Source organism: Natrix helvetica, assembly GCF_964273705.1.
Source record: "Natrix helvetica genome assembly, chromosome: 6".
Classification (NCBI taxonomy): Eukaryota; Metazoa; Chordata; class Lepidosauria; order Squamata; family Natricidae; genus Natrix; species Natrix helvetica.
Window position 1 is genome coordinate 84,382,601 of NC_138553.1, and position 15,992 is coordinate 84,398,592.

The 15,992-nt window shown below is 43.4% G+C and overlaps 2 protein-coding genes across 10 annotated transcripts in view; both read right to left on the reverse strand.

Annotated features, from left to right (window-relative positions):
* FRMD4A (FERM domain containing 4A) overlaps window positions 1-15,992 on the reverse strand; it is a 336,245-nt gene that overhangs the window by 92,397 nt on the left and 227,856 nt on the right. For all 9 annotated transcript variants that reach the window (XM_081957227.1, XM_081957229.1, XM_081957226.1 and 6 more), the window contains exons 3-4: window positions 11,694-11,788; window positions 3,028-3,120 (exon numbers count right to left, since the gene is read on the reverse strand). In XM_081957227.1, coding sequence (XP_081813353.1) covers window positions 3,028-3,120; window positions 11,694-11,788 — 188 coding nt within the window. The remainder of the gene's footprint in view (window positions 1-3,027; window positions 3,121-11,693; window positions 11,789-15,992) is intronic.
* Window positions 1-15,992, reverse strand: part of FAM107B (family with sequence similarity 107 member B) — a 363,543-nt gene that overhangs the window by 67,743 nt on the left and 279,808 nt on the right. The gene's annotated exons all lie outside the window — the stretch shown is intronic.

The window sequence follows — 15,992 nt, forward strand, 5'->3', positions numbered from 1 at the left end:
AGTGATTCGGCTTTGGGAGATCCATCCTCCAAATGAAATGTCCCTCAAAGCACTTCTTGCAATATTTATCTCCCTAATAACACTCAACGAAAAAGAAGGGAGGCATAAAAAGGCATTCAAATGAAAATGGTTTTGGAACAATCGGTGCCTGGATGACATCCTGAATGGATAGAGAAGTTATTTCAGTTATGACGTCTAAGGATTATGAGGAACATGAGCTGAATATGGAAAAGCAAAGACGTCAGCCTGGGAATCAAATGTAGGTTAGTCTATTTTGTTCCCCTGAGCTACCTGTGGTTGTGAGAATGGGACCTTTAAGAGCTTTGATGGCGCCGTTAGAATGCAGTATTGCAGGCTGACTCTGCTCACTGCCAGCAGTTCGATCTTGATCAACATAATGTTGCCTCAACCTTCCATCCTTCCAAGGTAGGTAAAACGAGGACCCAGATTGTTGGGGACAAGAGGCTGACTCTGTAAACCGCTTAGAGAGAGAGCTGCAAGACACTGTAAAGCGGTATCTAAATCTAAATGCTATTGCTATTTACAAAGAAAGACAGGAAGGAAACCAACTCGTTTGAGTTGTGACTCTGGAGAAGGCTCCTACGTATTCCTTGGACCGCAAAGGTGACTAACAAGCAAGTGTTGTTGTTAGTTGTAAAGTCATGCCTGACCCATCGTGACCCCATGGACAACGTTCCTCCAGGCCTTCCTGTTCTCTACCATCCTCTGGAGTCTATTGAAGCTCATGCTGACTGCTTGGGTGACTCCATCCAGCCACCTCCTTCTCTGTCATCCCCTTCTTCTTCTTTTGCCCTCCATCGTTCCTAGCATGAGGCTCTTTTCCAGGGAGTCTTTCCTTCTCCTCAAGTGGCCAAAGTCTTTGAGTTTCCTCTTCAGGATCTGGCCTTCTAAAGAGCGGCCAGGGTTGATCTCCTCTAGGACTGACCGGTTGGATGGCCTTGCAGTCCAAGGGACTCGCAGGTGTTTTCTCCAGCACCAGAGTCCAAAGGCCTCCATTCTTTGGCGCTCAGCCTTCCTTATGGTCCAACCTTCACAGCCATCCATTGCAACTGGGAAAACCACAGCCTTGACTAGATGCACTTTTGCTGGCAGGGTTATGCTGGGAAGAGTTAGCGGTAAAAAGGAAACTAGGCATCCAAAGACCACAATAGCTGGACACCATCAAAGCTGACACCAGCGAAAGCATAGAAGAACTCAAAGAAATAGTGGAAGATCGGGGAACATGGCCCATTCACAACGACCGAAAGAAAACCCCCATCTTGCTTTGAGAAAGAGTCTTGATGCCAATTTCCTAAAATGAATAATTATGTGTCAAGAGAGAATTTTTCCAAAATTATGCAGGGTGTGGCTAATGATAAAGGAAGTTAATAATGTGTAAGCCCTGCAGCCATCTTTTCTTTTCTCTTGGGTCTTTGGTCTGCCACACTTTCTATTATTTTTCCATGCAATTTCTATGGTGGGAAAATGGGAGGGGGGATTGTAAGGAGTTAGATGATATGTAGCCATAACGAAATTCTTTCTAGAAAGCCAAGGTCATCCTTTGTCTTTGCATCCTCTGGACCTGACCGGAACTGGATGGGTGGAAGCTGCCAGCGTGGCAGTGGGAGATTGGACCGTGGGATGGACTTGTGGGTGTGGGGGAAAGATCCTGAACTTTCAACTGGGTGGGGGAAACCGGGAGGTTTTCAGATTCAGGTTTTTCCAGATGTGCCAACGTGGCTCTCTTCATCAATTGGAACTTTGAGCAATTCTTTGCCTCGGACTCTGATTTACTTTTGGATGCTATTTGGAACCCTGACATGATGTATTAGAGGGAAGCAGAAACGAAAAATGGACCCTCCTCTTTCTGTTGTGGATTTTCCAGCAGAATTCAATATTGGCCTGTCTGAAGGCAGAAGACTGGATGAGGTTGGGCCAGGATAGTGAGGAACAAACCACTAAAATGTTCTTCCTTGCATGAGATTATATAGATGATAAGCAAAACAAAGAAGATGCTTCTGAGAAACAGCAGAGGGCAGTATTGCTCTTCTTAAGATTCTGGGACTTTGAAAACCATCCAATTTCCAGAAATGAAGACAAGGAAGTGATTGCAAAAAAGAAAGAGAGAGAAAGAGAAAGAGAAAGAGAGAGAGAGAGCTGTAACACTCTCTCCTTCCCCCCTCCTCTCTCATTAAAGGTAAAAGTAAAGGTTCCCCTCCCACATATGTGCTAGTCGTTCCTGACTCTAGGGGGTGTTGATCATCTCCGTTTCAAAGCTGAAGAGCCAGCACTGTCCGAAGACGTCTCCGTGGTCATGTGGCCAGCTTGACTCAATGCCAAAGGCACATGGAATGCTGTTCCCTTCCCACCAAAGGTGGCTCCTATTTTTCTACTTGCATTTCTTATGTGCTTTCGAACTGCTAAGTTGGCAGAAGCTGGGACAAGTCACGGGAGCTCACTCCATTACACGGCGCTTGGGATTCGAACCACCGAACTGCCAACCTTTCAGTGGTTTAATGATGGAGATTTACTGAATATTTTTATTTGATTATAATCCCCAAAATATCAGGTTTTCTCCAATTTGATACCCTCCAAATATTTTGGAACAAAGTTCCTCGCTTCTACCATATTGGGTATTAAGTGAAAGAAATATTTCTAACCCTTAGGGCACTTTTGATGCAAAATACAGAGAAATTTAAAACAATTAATTCCTTTTAATAATCTAAACAATACAGTTAAAAGGCGAACAGAGGTAGATGCAAGCATGTCGTACTGACACATCAGTACCTCCCCTACAATAACACAGTTAAAATCAGCCTCAAGTGTAAGAAAAATATAAGATTTTTAAAATAAGAAACAGGTGAAAAGTGTGTGATGATTTTTGTGATGACTTTCTTGAATCCTAGTCGGTAGTCAAGAGCTGATATTCTGTGAGGCCTCAGGGCAATAGATGAAATAATAAAACCCACGAATAAGATGAAACAGGTTCATTTGGAAAGATGACTTGACCAAAAATCCCATCCTCACCTGACACAGAAGTATAAAACAACCAATCCAGATTTTTTGGGGAAATCATGCTCCAGCACTCGGCGGTCCAACTGAAGCCAATTCAAATGGCCCCTGGTTAAACAAGAGAGAGAGAGAGAAAAGGAGATTAGAACATTAAATCATTTTGTGTCATTGCATTGCATGAACCGCCCTACAAGGTGGCATCAACCACCTTGTAGGGAAGGTGGGCAGCATGAAAATTGAATGGATGAATGAATCGATTGATCGACGGATCGATGGATCGTGTTACTTCTACTCTGCCACTCCTACAGGAACTTAAGCATACCTGCTTCTCTCCTCCACCATTGTTTAAAACTTTGGTTTAAAGATTAAATCAAAGATTAAATCAAATCAAATTAAGGGAAGTTAAGAGCCATGGGAGTTGGAGATCAAGGAAGGTCCGAGGGAAAGGAAAATGGGTTTGCAATGGTCAGGCAGAAGAAGTTCAACAAAAGTGCAATCCTTGGGCACTTGAGGTATCAACATTGTGGATGGTGAACCTATGGCACATAGAGCCCTCTGCATGCGCATCATTGCATTGGCTGCTCTTCTAGGCCAGCTGATCTTTGCGTGTGTTGCAGGCCCAGAAACCCAAAGACCAGCTGGCATGCGCGCACTGGCCTCCCAGTCTCCATGTTTCCGGGGCTCCGGCGTGCGCAAAGACCAGCACGCACTGGAAACTAGAAGACCCAGTGGCTGGCACATGCCGGAAATTCAAAGACCAAGTGCTTTTCAGGTTTCCAGGGCTCCGGCACGCAGGCGCATTCCAGTTTGGCCACTCGTTGCCGAAAAGGTTTGCCCTCACTGTTGTAGACGGTTGGGGATGGCTGTAGTATCACGTCAAGCTCCAATGTTTAACTCAGACGTTCAACCTGTCAAGGCAGGACCCGGAGACGGAGGAGGAGAAAATGGGGAGGAGGAGACATAAGAGCCAGGGTCCTTCTTTGCTCTCCTGACCACCCTTTGTGGGACGCGATGATTGAAAGTCTGTCGCTTTTATTTATGAAACACTGTCAATGTCAGGAGTTTATGCAAGGCCTGGAAGGTTCCTCCACAGGCTAAAACACGGCCAAGCAATGTCTCAGACATTTTTATTTGCCACTTGGTATGTCTGGAACAGCCTTGCAAATTAACTCTGCCAAACTGGCTTTTGAGAACTTTGGGAAAACACAGCTGCTCCTCTCTTGCACGCTCGTTCACACTCAAAACAAGCAGCAGTTACTACGGGCTGCGCCCAGAGATGCTATTGGGGCCCATTTCCTTTGATTAAGCTGGAAGTCGTTGTTGGATTGTGGTAGAGGGGCGGCGGCGGGGGGTGGGTGGGTGTTCTTGGCTTTTGACGTTCTCGAGACCCTTCTGATCCCACCATCCAAGAAACTGGATCTCGTCACTCTGCAAAGAGCCCTCCCACTTTGGCTGAAAAAGACAGTGACGCGTTTGCAGATGTTGGGCGTTTTTATCATTTATGATCAGTTTTACGACTTAAAAAGCAAAACAAAACGGCTGCAATAACCTTGACAATGAACCTGTTAATGTAAAATGCCAAGTGGGGGAATAGCCACGCCTGAAACAAGATCACAAAAGAGGGAGGATCTAAGATCAACCCAAACAATATGAACAAATAATGAGAGGGAGAGGGAGGGAGTGAGAAAGGGGAAGAGAAGGAAGGAAGGAAGGAGAGAGCGAATGAGACTGACAGAATAACAGAGCTGGAAGGGACCTTGGAGGTCATCTAGTCCAACCTCCTGCAGGAGAAAATGGTTGTCCAATCTCTTAAAAACCTCCAGTGTTGGAGCACCTACAACTTCTGGAGACAACTTCTGTTCCACGGATTTAATTGTCCTAATAGCAAGCAAATTTGATTTTGGCTCTTAAACTTCATCTCTGAGAGATGCACAACATACACACTAGATCAGGGGTCTTCAACTTTGACAACTGTAAGACCTATGGACTTCAATTCCTCCGCTTTGCAGGCTGAGGAACTCTGGGAATTGAAGTCCACAAGTCTTAAAGTTGTCAAGGTTGGAGACCCCTTCACTAGATGGCCCTTCTTCTTGGCATCTTCTCCATCTTATCAAGTGGAGTTGGGTCTAAGACACCATCAACAGCCAATTAGGAAGATGAGCAGATCTAGTTGCCTCTGACACAGAACATAGAATAGCAAGAGTTGGAAGGGACCTTGGAGGTCTTCTGCTTTCGAGCAGGAGACCCTCTACCATTTCAGTTAAATGGTTGTCCAGTCTCTTCTTAAAAGCTTCCAGTGATGGAGCCCTCACAATCTCTGAAGTCAACTTCTGATCCATTGATTGATTGTTCTCACTGTTAGGAAATGTCTCCTTATTTCTAGTTTGAAGAAGATTGCAGAAGATACTCTTGATGTCAATACAGAGACACATTTGTCTGTGAATACTTATGCCATTATTTGTTCCATGCATACGACTATCTGAACCTTCTGGAGATGTAGAATTTTTGATAACCCGATGTAGGTGCTGAAACAAAAGAGCTGAGATGTTTTTGCTCATTCAAAAAAAACACCCATTGTTCAAAACACAACTCCTGAACGGGATTTAACTGTGCCATATCATCATCCAAGGTTGAGATCTTGCAGAAGATCAAGAGGATATAAATATTTATAGAACTGAATACATAAACACGAACGAAGATGCCCAGGCTGACAAGGATAATTCTTGAAGAATTAACTTGATTTCTTCCGTGCTCAAATGTTTAAGCATGCTGGATTTAACACCATCGTACGTTTCTCTGCTCCTCTCCATACAAGTAGCATAAAGGTCAGTTGCTGTTGTATGTTAAAGAACTTTCAAAAGTGTGTGACAATTTAATTTTGGCCACCCTAGATGAAGGGATGGCTCTCAATTACCAACATTAACTCCCTGGTAGAAAGTCTCTATGGTCTTTCTAGTCATGTCTTGTGCTAGTTAAGTTAATAAATGGAAATCCTTCATGCAAGTAATTTTTAACTAAATTACCCTTACAATTCCTCCAGAGGTGAAGGAACACCTTGATGTAGTTTAGAATGGCAGAAAGCAGCAAGTTACTCATTTCCTTACTACATATTTCCTCCACAACAAAGATGTGGAGACCCTGGAAAAAGTGCAGAGAAGAGCAACAAAGAGGATTAGGGGACCAGAGACTAAAACATATGAAGAACGGTTGCAGGAACTGGGTATGTATAGTTTGATGAAAAGAAGGACTAGGGGAGACATGATAGCAGTCTTCCAATATCTCAGGGGTTGCCACAAAGAAGAGGGAGTCAAGCTATTCTCCAAGCCACCTGAGGGTAGAACAAGAAGCAATGGGTGGAAACTAATCAAGGAGAGAAGCAACTCAGAACTGAGGAAAAATTTCCTGACAGTTAGAACAATTAATCAGTGGAACAGAAGTTGCCTCCAGAAGTTGTGAATGCCCCAACACTGGAAGTTTTAAAGAAGATGCTGGATAGCCATTTGTCTGAAACGGTAGAGGGTTTCCTGCCTAGGCAGGGGGTTGGACTAGAAGACCTCCAAGGTCCCTTCCAAGTTTGTTATTCTATAGGCTAAACTAACAATTTCAATTCTTGACCCTTTGCCTTCTGTTAAAATACCTAATAGAAATAATTCTGGCTTGAATTCTACATGTTGTCCAACCATTTTTTCTAGCCACATCTGAACTTGTAACCAAAATTTGGTAGCCTCCTGATGTTGGAGGAGAAACAGCTGGGCTGCTGTACATTGAACTTAGGAAGTTGTAACATCAGGAGTATCTTGTCTGATGAACCACTTTTATTTTAAAAAGGCATTTTCACTTGAGCTACATGAAAACAGATGCCTTTTAATAAAAAGTGTGGGTTGGAGAATGGACCAGGAATCAAACTGAAGAAAGGCAATTGGAACCGAATTAATGGATGTGGGTTTAGATGCTTTGAAACCAACGTTCCTGCTTTAACTTGGGTAAGTAAATTTAGTCTCCTTCAAGTCCCAATGGACTCCTAGGGATTTCATGAATGCGGTTTCCTTGGCAACCGTGCAGAAGTGGTCTCACACCAGCTTCCTTTTGACTTATTTTTATGACTTCCCAGAGTTATAGCCTCATAATTTCTATCCAGGTATTATCTGGATTAGTTCCTGAACCAAACAAGGTCAGCTAGATGTTGTGAACTTCTGAATCCAGGGGATTTAAGGAAACAGGGTTTTTTCTTGTTTACAAAATTCTGTAACACAACCAGAACCCCTAAGATAATGATCACTTCTCTAACTGCTTGCACAACAGTCTGTAAGTGAGTTTCTGCTCCTTTATCTCTTTCTGTCTCTTTTGCATACAGAAAATGTTAGCCTCAACCCCTACAATATTTATCTACAATATTTATTTATCCTGTCTCTATCTATCATCTATCTATTTATCATCTATCTATCTATCTATCTATCTATCTATCTATCTATCTATCTATCTATCTATCTATCATCTATCTATCTCCGATATCTATGTATCTACAGTATCTTTCTCTCTCTCTCTCTCTCTCTCTCTCCGATATCTCTCTCTGATATCTATCTACGATATTTCTGTCTATCTCTGCCTGCCCGCCCGCCCATCTATCTATCATCTATCTATCTATCATCTATCTATCTATCTATCTATCTATCTATCTATCTATCTATCTATCTATCTATCTATTATCTATCTATCATCCATCTATCTATCATCCATCTATCTATCTATCTATCTATCTATCTATCTATCTATCTATCTATCTATCTATCTATCATCTATCTATCTATCTATCATCTATCTATCATCTATCTATCTATCTATCTATCTATCTATCTATCTATCTATCTATCTATCTATCATCTATCTACGATATCTATGTATCTACAGTATCTTTCTCTCTCTCTCTCTCTCTCCGATATCTATCTCTGATATCTATCTCTGATATCTATCTACGATATTTCTGTCTATCTCTGCCTGCCCGCGCGCCTATCTATCATCTATCTATCTATCTATCTATCTATCTATCTATCTATCTATCTATCTATCTATCCATCCATCCATCCATCTATCCATCTATCTATCTCCAATATCTATGTCTACAGTATCTCTCTCTCTTTCTCTCTCTATCACTCTCTCTCTCTCCGATATCTATATCCGATATCTATGTATCTACAGTATCTCTCTTTCTTTCTCTCTCTATCACACACACACTCTCTCTCCCCGATATCTATCTCTGATATGTCTGTCTGTCTGTCTGTCTGTCTGTCTGTCTGTCTGTCTATCTATCTATCTATCTATCTATCTATCTATCTATCTATCTATCTATCTATCTATCTATTATCTATCTATCATCCATCTATCTATCATCCATCCATCCATCTATCTATCTATCTATCTATCTATCTATCTATCTATCTATCATCTATCTATCATCTATCTATCTATCTATCTATCTATCTATCTATCTATCTATCTATCTATCATCTATCTACGATATCTATGTATCTACAGTATCTTTCTCTCTCTCTCTCTCTCTCCGATATCTATCTCTGATATCTATCTCTGATATCTATCTACGATATTTCTGTCTATCTCTGCCTGCCCGCGCGCCTATCTATCATCTATCTATCTATCTATCTATCTATCTATCTATCTATCTATCTATCCATCCATCCATCCATCTATCCATCTATCTATCTCCGATATCTATGTCTACAGTATCTCTCTCTCTTTCTCTCTCTATCACTCTCTCTCTCTCCGATATCTATATCCGATATCTATGTATCTACAGTATCTCTCTTTCTTTCTCTCTCTATCACACACACACACTCTCTCCCCGATATCTATCTCTGATATTTCTGTCTGTCTGTCTGTCTGTCTGTCTGTCTGTCTGTCTGTCTGTCTGTCTGTCTGTCTGTCTGTCTGTCTATCTATCTATCTATCTATCTATCTATCTATCTATCTATCTATCTATCTCCCTCCCTCCCTCCCTCCCTCCCTCCCTCTGTCTATAATATCTATCTATCATCTATCTATCTATCTATCTATCTATCTATCTATCTATCTATCTATCTATCTATCTATCATCTATCATCTATCTATCTATCCATCCATCCATCCATCCATCCATCCATCCATCCATCCATCCATGTCTCTCTCTCTCTCTCGTCTATCTATACCTCTATCTGCCATCTAGCTATTTATCTACATCTATCTACCATCCCTCCCTCCCTCCCTCCCTCCCTCCCTCCCTCCACATGGCTTCCTGCTTCCCCTTTCTAAAACTTCCCCAGGCAGTTTCTGCAAGAGGCATTAAAACATTCCAAATAATCCATCTATAACCTTTTTTTTAAAAAAAGAAAGCCCATAATAATAAACAAAGAAGAGCAACGTCACTTCAAAGGAGGCTTAGAGGTTTAGAGTCTTTTGTGAGGGCAAAGACCATTTTTCTAGCTTTCTAAAGCAGCATTTTCATGCCACTTATCCAGCAAGTCTATCGATCCGCAATAAACAGGCTTCCATGGATGTTGTTGCTAATAATCCTCTAATATATTTAGGAATCTGTTCTCTGTCCAGAAACCATCAGGTTCCCTCTGCCTGGTTGCTTCCCCTGCAGAGGATATAAATCTTCCCCCTTTAATTGGCCTGGGTCCCTTCTCAAGCTCTTCACATCTGCCACAGGTCACCGATTCTCCCCTCCAGACAGTTGAAGGCAGAAAAAACGCTCCCCAACACCGTCTCTGAGGGTTTTCCTAAGGGGCAGGGAGACCTAATTGATGAACGGACTCCACAGTTCCATAGATTGCTTCCAAGAATCCCAATTTTTCGCTAGCAGGCGTGTGTGGAAATACACACATCCAATCATTCTATTGAGGGGCTCCTCAGTGGTTTTCTTGCAGATGTTCCGTTACCCAAGAATGTAACGTCATCAGTGGGAGTCGGGTTTGTGGAGAGGAGGAGGAGGAATAGGGTGACTGTGGCGTCCTTGGTGCTCTCTGAACTTGGTTGTTTTCTTGAAGATATCTCATTACCCAACTAAGTAACATTATCCGTTCTAGAATGGAGTGGGGATTTGTAGAGGAGGAGGATTGTAGGGTCCTTGATGCTCTCTGAGCTTGGTTGTTTTCTTGCAGACGTTTCATGACCCAACTAGATAACATCCTCAGTGCTAGAAGGGAGTGAGTTTGGAAGAGGGGGAGGAGGAGGAGGAGGAGGAAGAAGAGGGGGAAGAAGAGGAAGAAGATAAGGAGGAGGCAGGAGGAAGAAGAAGAGGAGGAGGAGGAAGAGGAGGAGGAGGAAGAGGAGGTCTACAAGAAAACCACCAAGCTCAGAGAGCACCAAGGACCCCTCAGGTCAACCCTGAGCTACAAATATTCTCTAACTCTTCTATTGTTTTATATCAGATCAGTTATTTCTGAGTTCTCCTTTTATCCTTGAGCACCAAACATCTACTGGACCTAAGGAAGCAGCAAAATGTTGCCCTGGACAACATCAGTTAAAGGTTTTGTTGATGCTAATTACATATTGATTATATTCTGGCTGTTTTTGTCCTATTTACCACTTGATAAATGACTAACTAGAGATGCTTTCACTCACGAAAAGCCCATTTTGCAAAGGGAAGAGAAGAGAAGAGAAAGAGAGAGAGAGAATGAATTATCTTTAAAAAGAAATGTATTTTTTGGGGGGTATAGCCATTTAATGTAATTTTTCAAATTCCCCATTTAGCTATGCAGGTAGTCCTGGACTAAGCCCAACATGTATGTTGCTCAATGAGACATTTTTAAGCAAGGTTTGCCCCGTTTTGCGACTTTTCTTGCCACAGTCGTTAAACGAATCACTGAGGTAACCCGGTTGTTAAGTGAATCTGGCATCCCCGTTGACTTTCCTCGTCAGAAAGTCACCAAAAGGGGATCATCACGTGACCCCGGGACACTGCAACCGTCATAAATGTGAATCGGTGGCCGAGTGTCTGAGGACTACCTGTGTGCTGTGGTGAAGTATAGACACCCCCCATTGTGAGATTTCAATACTTTTAATTGAAAAACGGTCCTTGTGGTTGCAGGAATAATTTGAAATGGAGAACAACTTCTCACCTCTGTCCCGTAATAGCTTGGTTTTTAACTCACTTAATTTTTGTTTAATATCGTTTATTTATTCAATTTCTAGAGTGTTTTAATGGTTGTACCTCCAACTAGCACATATCTGCGAGGGGAACCTTTACCTTAATATTAGTAGTACATATAATCGTGATAACCATATTTATAATGGCATTAGCTTATTTATGATCATATCAATTGTATTGGCCTGCTTATAGTTATAAACAACGTTCATATTTTACTTGAACATAACAATGTTCTTCCTTCACCTAATTTCTACCTCTTCTCTCTAACCATTAATAAGACCTATTCCACGCTAAATCATACTCTGTGTCTCCTTTATCGTTTATTTTCAATGTCAATCTATCCATCTCTGTGCAATCCAATATTTTCCAAATTATGTTTTCATCTGTTGGGGTAATTCTCGCTTTTCCAATATTGTGCAAATACAATTCCCGTTGCTATCAGTACATGTAAAAATTACGGAGCAATTTTTCCAAAAAGCAAACCCTTCCTTGATGTTTCAAACGGTTGACCCTCAACCCTTGACCCTTGGACACTTACGTCTCATCAGTGAAGGCAATTCCGAAATATTCCTTTTCTTTCAGGTTGAAATGGGAGGCTACCAGATCTAGCAGCTCCTTGGATAGAAGCTTGGGCTGAAAGAAAGAGACAACAAAGAAGACTCTCAGACAGATAGCAGCCATTTGGGGAAGGGGGATGGGTGGACTCCCGTCCTCTCGTGGGGTCACTCAACAGGACATGCGCACAGTGACAACGACATTGGCCAGAGCTGATGACACAGGTTGGCTTGAGCCCCCAGAGACATTCACTGACCGCAATGCTTGAGCCATGCAGCTCACAATGCCTGGTGTTTCACGTTCCTCAAGAAGCCATCAAGAATGACATTTGGTTTCTACCATAAGCCTGTGCACGCGCACACACATGCATATGTGATATGAAGTGTAGAGGCGCGACGGAGAGAGAGAGAGAGAATCATCTGATCCACAAAAATTAGTAGCCCCCTGAATGAGAAACGTCCAACCGGTGTTAGTAAATGGAGAAACCCCTAAAGCTAGTTAGGCCTTTAGCAACAAATGTCACCTTCACGTCTCAAAAGTCTTAATTTCCCCCACACAAATAGCCTTTTGATCTATCTGCACAGTCATTTGTATCTGGTTGGGTTGACTAGGTGGACATCAACGAACGTTTGGTGACCTCACATGGTGCTAAGAATCAAGTATGTTTCAATACTTGCTTATGGACTAACTCAGTTTTGGGCTATGAGTTTAAGAGGTGGCCTTTGAAGACTTCACCTCAATTCTGACCTTCTTCCTGCCTTGCCTTCCTCGTTCTAACTTGGTGCCTCAAAGTGGAGATTGAAGTGGGTTGAGTTGATTTGGTTGGCCTCTAGAGCGGGAAAAGGCCTCCACATTCCTAGGAGCCTGTTTTAAATTAGGAGGGGACCCCGTTTCAAATCAGGGCTTCGCTTCAAAGAAGCTTTGGGATGGAAGCTTTGTCCAACTATGTCTCCCAAAGGAGCGTTTTCAAGAGGCAAGTGGACTTTCTGGTTTTTCTTGGAAGACATTCCGCTTCTCAGCCAAGAAGCTTCTTCAGGTCGGAAGACCTCCCTTTGAAGAAGAAGCTGAAGAAGCTTCTTGGCTGAGAAGTGAAAGGTCTTCCAAGAAAATCCAGAAAGTCCACTTGCCTCTTGAAAAAGCTCCTTTGGGACAACCGTGGCCTGGATGATGGAGAAACTCCATAGGCATGTCCAACCAGGTGTTTCTCTGAAGCCTCACACGGCCTCCATGAGTAAGCAGCAAACAATCTGTTTCGGTTGACTGCTGTTCCCTTGGAGAAACCCAACTATTCCAGGGAATGCAGACACCCAAGCATTCCAGGAAAAGTCACTGGAGAGAAGGACTAAACGAGGCAAAATATTTGGAAGAGAGCCTTCTCTTGCTAGGATGGTTTTCTTGAATACTTGAATAAGTTCACATCAATGGGTTTTTATTAGACACTGAGTAGATAAATGTAGACTGGGAATAACTTGGCCAAAGGCATCCCCAATGAGGTGTGTTGAGCTACAATTCCCACACAAGGCAGAGAAAGTGGAGATAGAAGAGTCCACTTGTAGACTATCTTCACTTTACCAAAACTTTACTCGCGAGGAACGGGCCTGGTTCTTGAACTATAGCAGTCTGGTTTCCTTAGAGGTAGATAACCCATCGCTGCCATCACCCTGGCCTTGACTAGCCTGACTCTACCACAGGAATACACGGCTGATGCTCTCAAAGGTAAGGCAACTTCCATGGCCTAGTACACCTGAATGACAATGGGAAGGGATTGTGGGATTTGCAGTCCAAAACTACCAGCGTGCTTACCGTAGCTCCCCAGTGCGTAAGTGAACTGCAATACAAAAATGTGTACAGTTACTGAGAGTAGATTTGCAACCAACCATGCCCTACAACGTCCGCAATGAAGTCAGGTGGTTCTCGTTGACCGACAGGGTAGATTTTGAAAATATGTGAGCATCCTCTCCATTTCTAGAGGAAACTATATCTTCTGACAGTTACTACATGAGTAAGTTAAGAAGAAGAAAAGTGCGGTTAGCTGAAGGGGGTAAGTTATTGGAAGAACTTCCTGGTTGGTAATTCAATTAACAGCATCCAAACGTAGATCAGAGTCCAAGGCAAAGTATTGAAAGTTTCAATTGATGAAGAGAGCCACGTTGGCACATCTGGGAAAACCCGAATCTGAAAGCTTCCTGGTTTCCCCCACCCAGTTGAAAGTTCATGATCTTTCCCACACACCCACCAGTCCATCCCATGGTCCAATCTCCCACTGCCACACTGGCAGTTCCACCCATCCAGTTCCGGTCAGGTCCAGAGGATGCAAAGACAAAGGATGACCTTGGCTTTCTAGAAAGAATTTTGTTATGGCTACATAGCATCTCACTCCGTACAATCCCCCCTCCCATTTTCTCACTATAGAAAATGCATAATAGAATCATAGAAAGTGTGGCAGGCCAAAGACCCAACAGAAAAGAAAAGATGGCTGCAGGCCTGACATCAATGTTATCTGAAGTGGTCTTGTAGATACTTACGCTGATCATTAAATTAGAACAGGGGTCCCCAAACTTGGCAACTTTAAGACTTGTGGACTTCGACTCCCAGAATTCTCCAGCTGGAGAATTCTGGGAGTTGAAGTCCACAAGTCTTAAAGTTGCCAAGTTTGGGGACCTCTGAGTTAGAAGGACACACTTTTAACTAAAGAAACAATGGAGTTTAGCAACCAGTTGTCATTATTGTGCAAAAATAAAAGTCTCTCTTGAGTTGTCTTGGCAACAGGAGGGAAATATCTTCTCCCTTCTTCTTTAGAGATGTCCCTTTGATTTCCCAGGCTAACGTACAGACACAGCAAGTCCTCAACTTACAACCATTCGTTTAGTGCCCGTTCAAACAGACCGTTTTTCACACTTACAACCGTTGAAGTCAGACACTTGGCAACTGGTTTATATTTATGACTTGTATCTCGGGGTCACACGAGACCCCCTTTTGCTCAGATGAGCCCAGTCAAGGGGGAAGCCAGATCCAACTAACGACCATGTGATTAACTTAAAAATTGCGGGGAGTCACGTAACCGCGGTGGCAAGAAAGGTCATAAAATGAGGTAAAACACCCTTAAGAAACATTTCACTTAGCAACCTAAATTCTGGGTTCAATTGTGGTTAACTTGAGGTCTCCTGTATTAAGGAAGAATCATCTCCCTACCAACCTTTCGGACCTCAGGAACCAATAAACTTCATAATTTTAAATCCCGCGGACGACTGATATGAATTTTTTAGAAAGATAAAATAGTATTTTGTGCAATATAAAAATGCAGATAATTTTAGTGCGGACCACCAACATTTTCTCATGGACCACCAGGGGTCCCTAGACCACTGGTTGCTGAGCACTGCTCTACACTCATGGTGGTGAACCTATGGCACCGTGTGCTGTCGCCCAGGTTTATTTTATATGAATTGCCTCCCACCAGTTAGCTGATTGTTGGGTCACGTGTGAGCATTCGCATGGGTGGGGCCCCACTCCCCATTTTGGTGCTATCAGGTCTTCCTTAAGCCAACTGGCATCAAAAATGGGGGGGGGGAGGTGAGTGAGTAGGCCATGTCCCATTTCTGGTCCCAGGGGGCTTCAGGGAGGCCTGCTACAGTGCTGGGTTCCGGATCCCGTTCCAACAGGTATGGTTGCAACGGGCCCGGGGGCGTCCACTTGGACGCGCGCAGCACGCCTGCATCTTAGTGGCTTTGCGAGCCTCCGTGACGCTACAGCTGCTCAGTTGCTGTACGCGCCATGCATGTGCGCAGAAGTGCCAAAGACTTAAAAGACTGGTAAGGAGCTCAGGTGGGCGGGTACCGGAACGGTATCTGGTTCTCCGGGCAGGCTCCTGTACGCCCGTACTGGGGCATACCGCCTGCAACCCACCACTGGCCTGCTAGCACCAAAATGGGGGTTGCGTGCACATGCGCTGGGTGAGTGGGAGCACAGGGGGAGTCATAAGTGTGTGTATGGGGCGGGGCCCACGGAGGGTATTGGATTATGGGTGTTGGCACACACGTGCACGCTATCCTTCGCCATCCCTGCTCTATCCGATGCTGGAGAAGTCGAAGCGATTGCAACCTGTCATTGCAACCTGTCAGGAGCAGCAGCTGCAAGGGGTAAACGTGGCGTCTCCTGAAATCATTACAAGCCCAATCGGCGTAGAGTACAGAAGCTACAACAGTCGTAGGCATGGGAAACGGCCATAAGTCACTGTTTCCAGCACCGTTGTCACTTTGAACGGTCACTAAGTGAACAGCTGCAA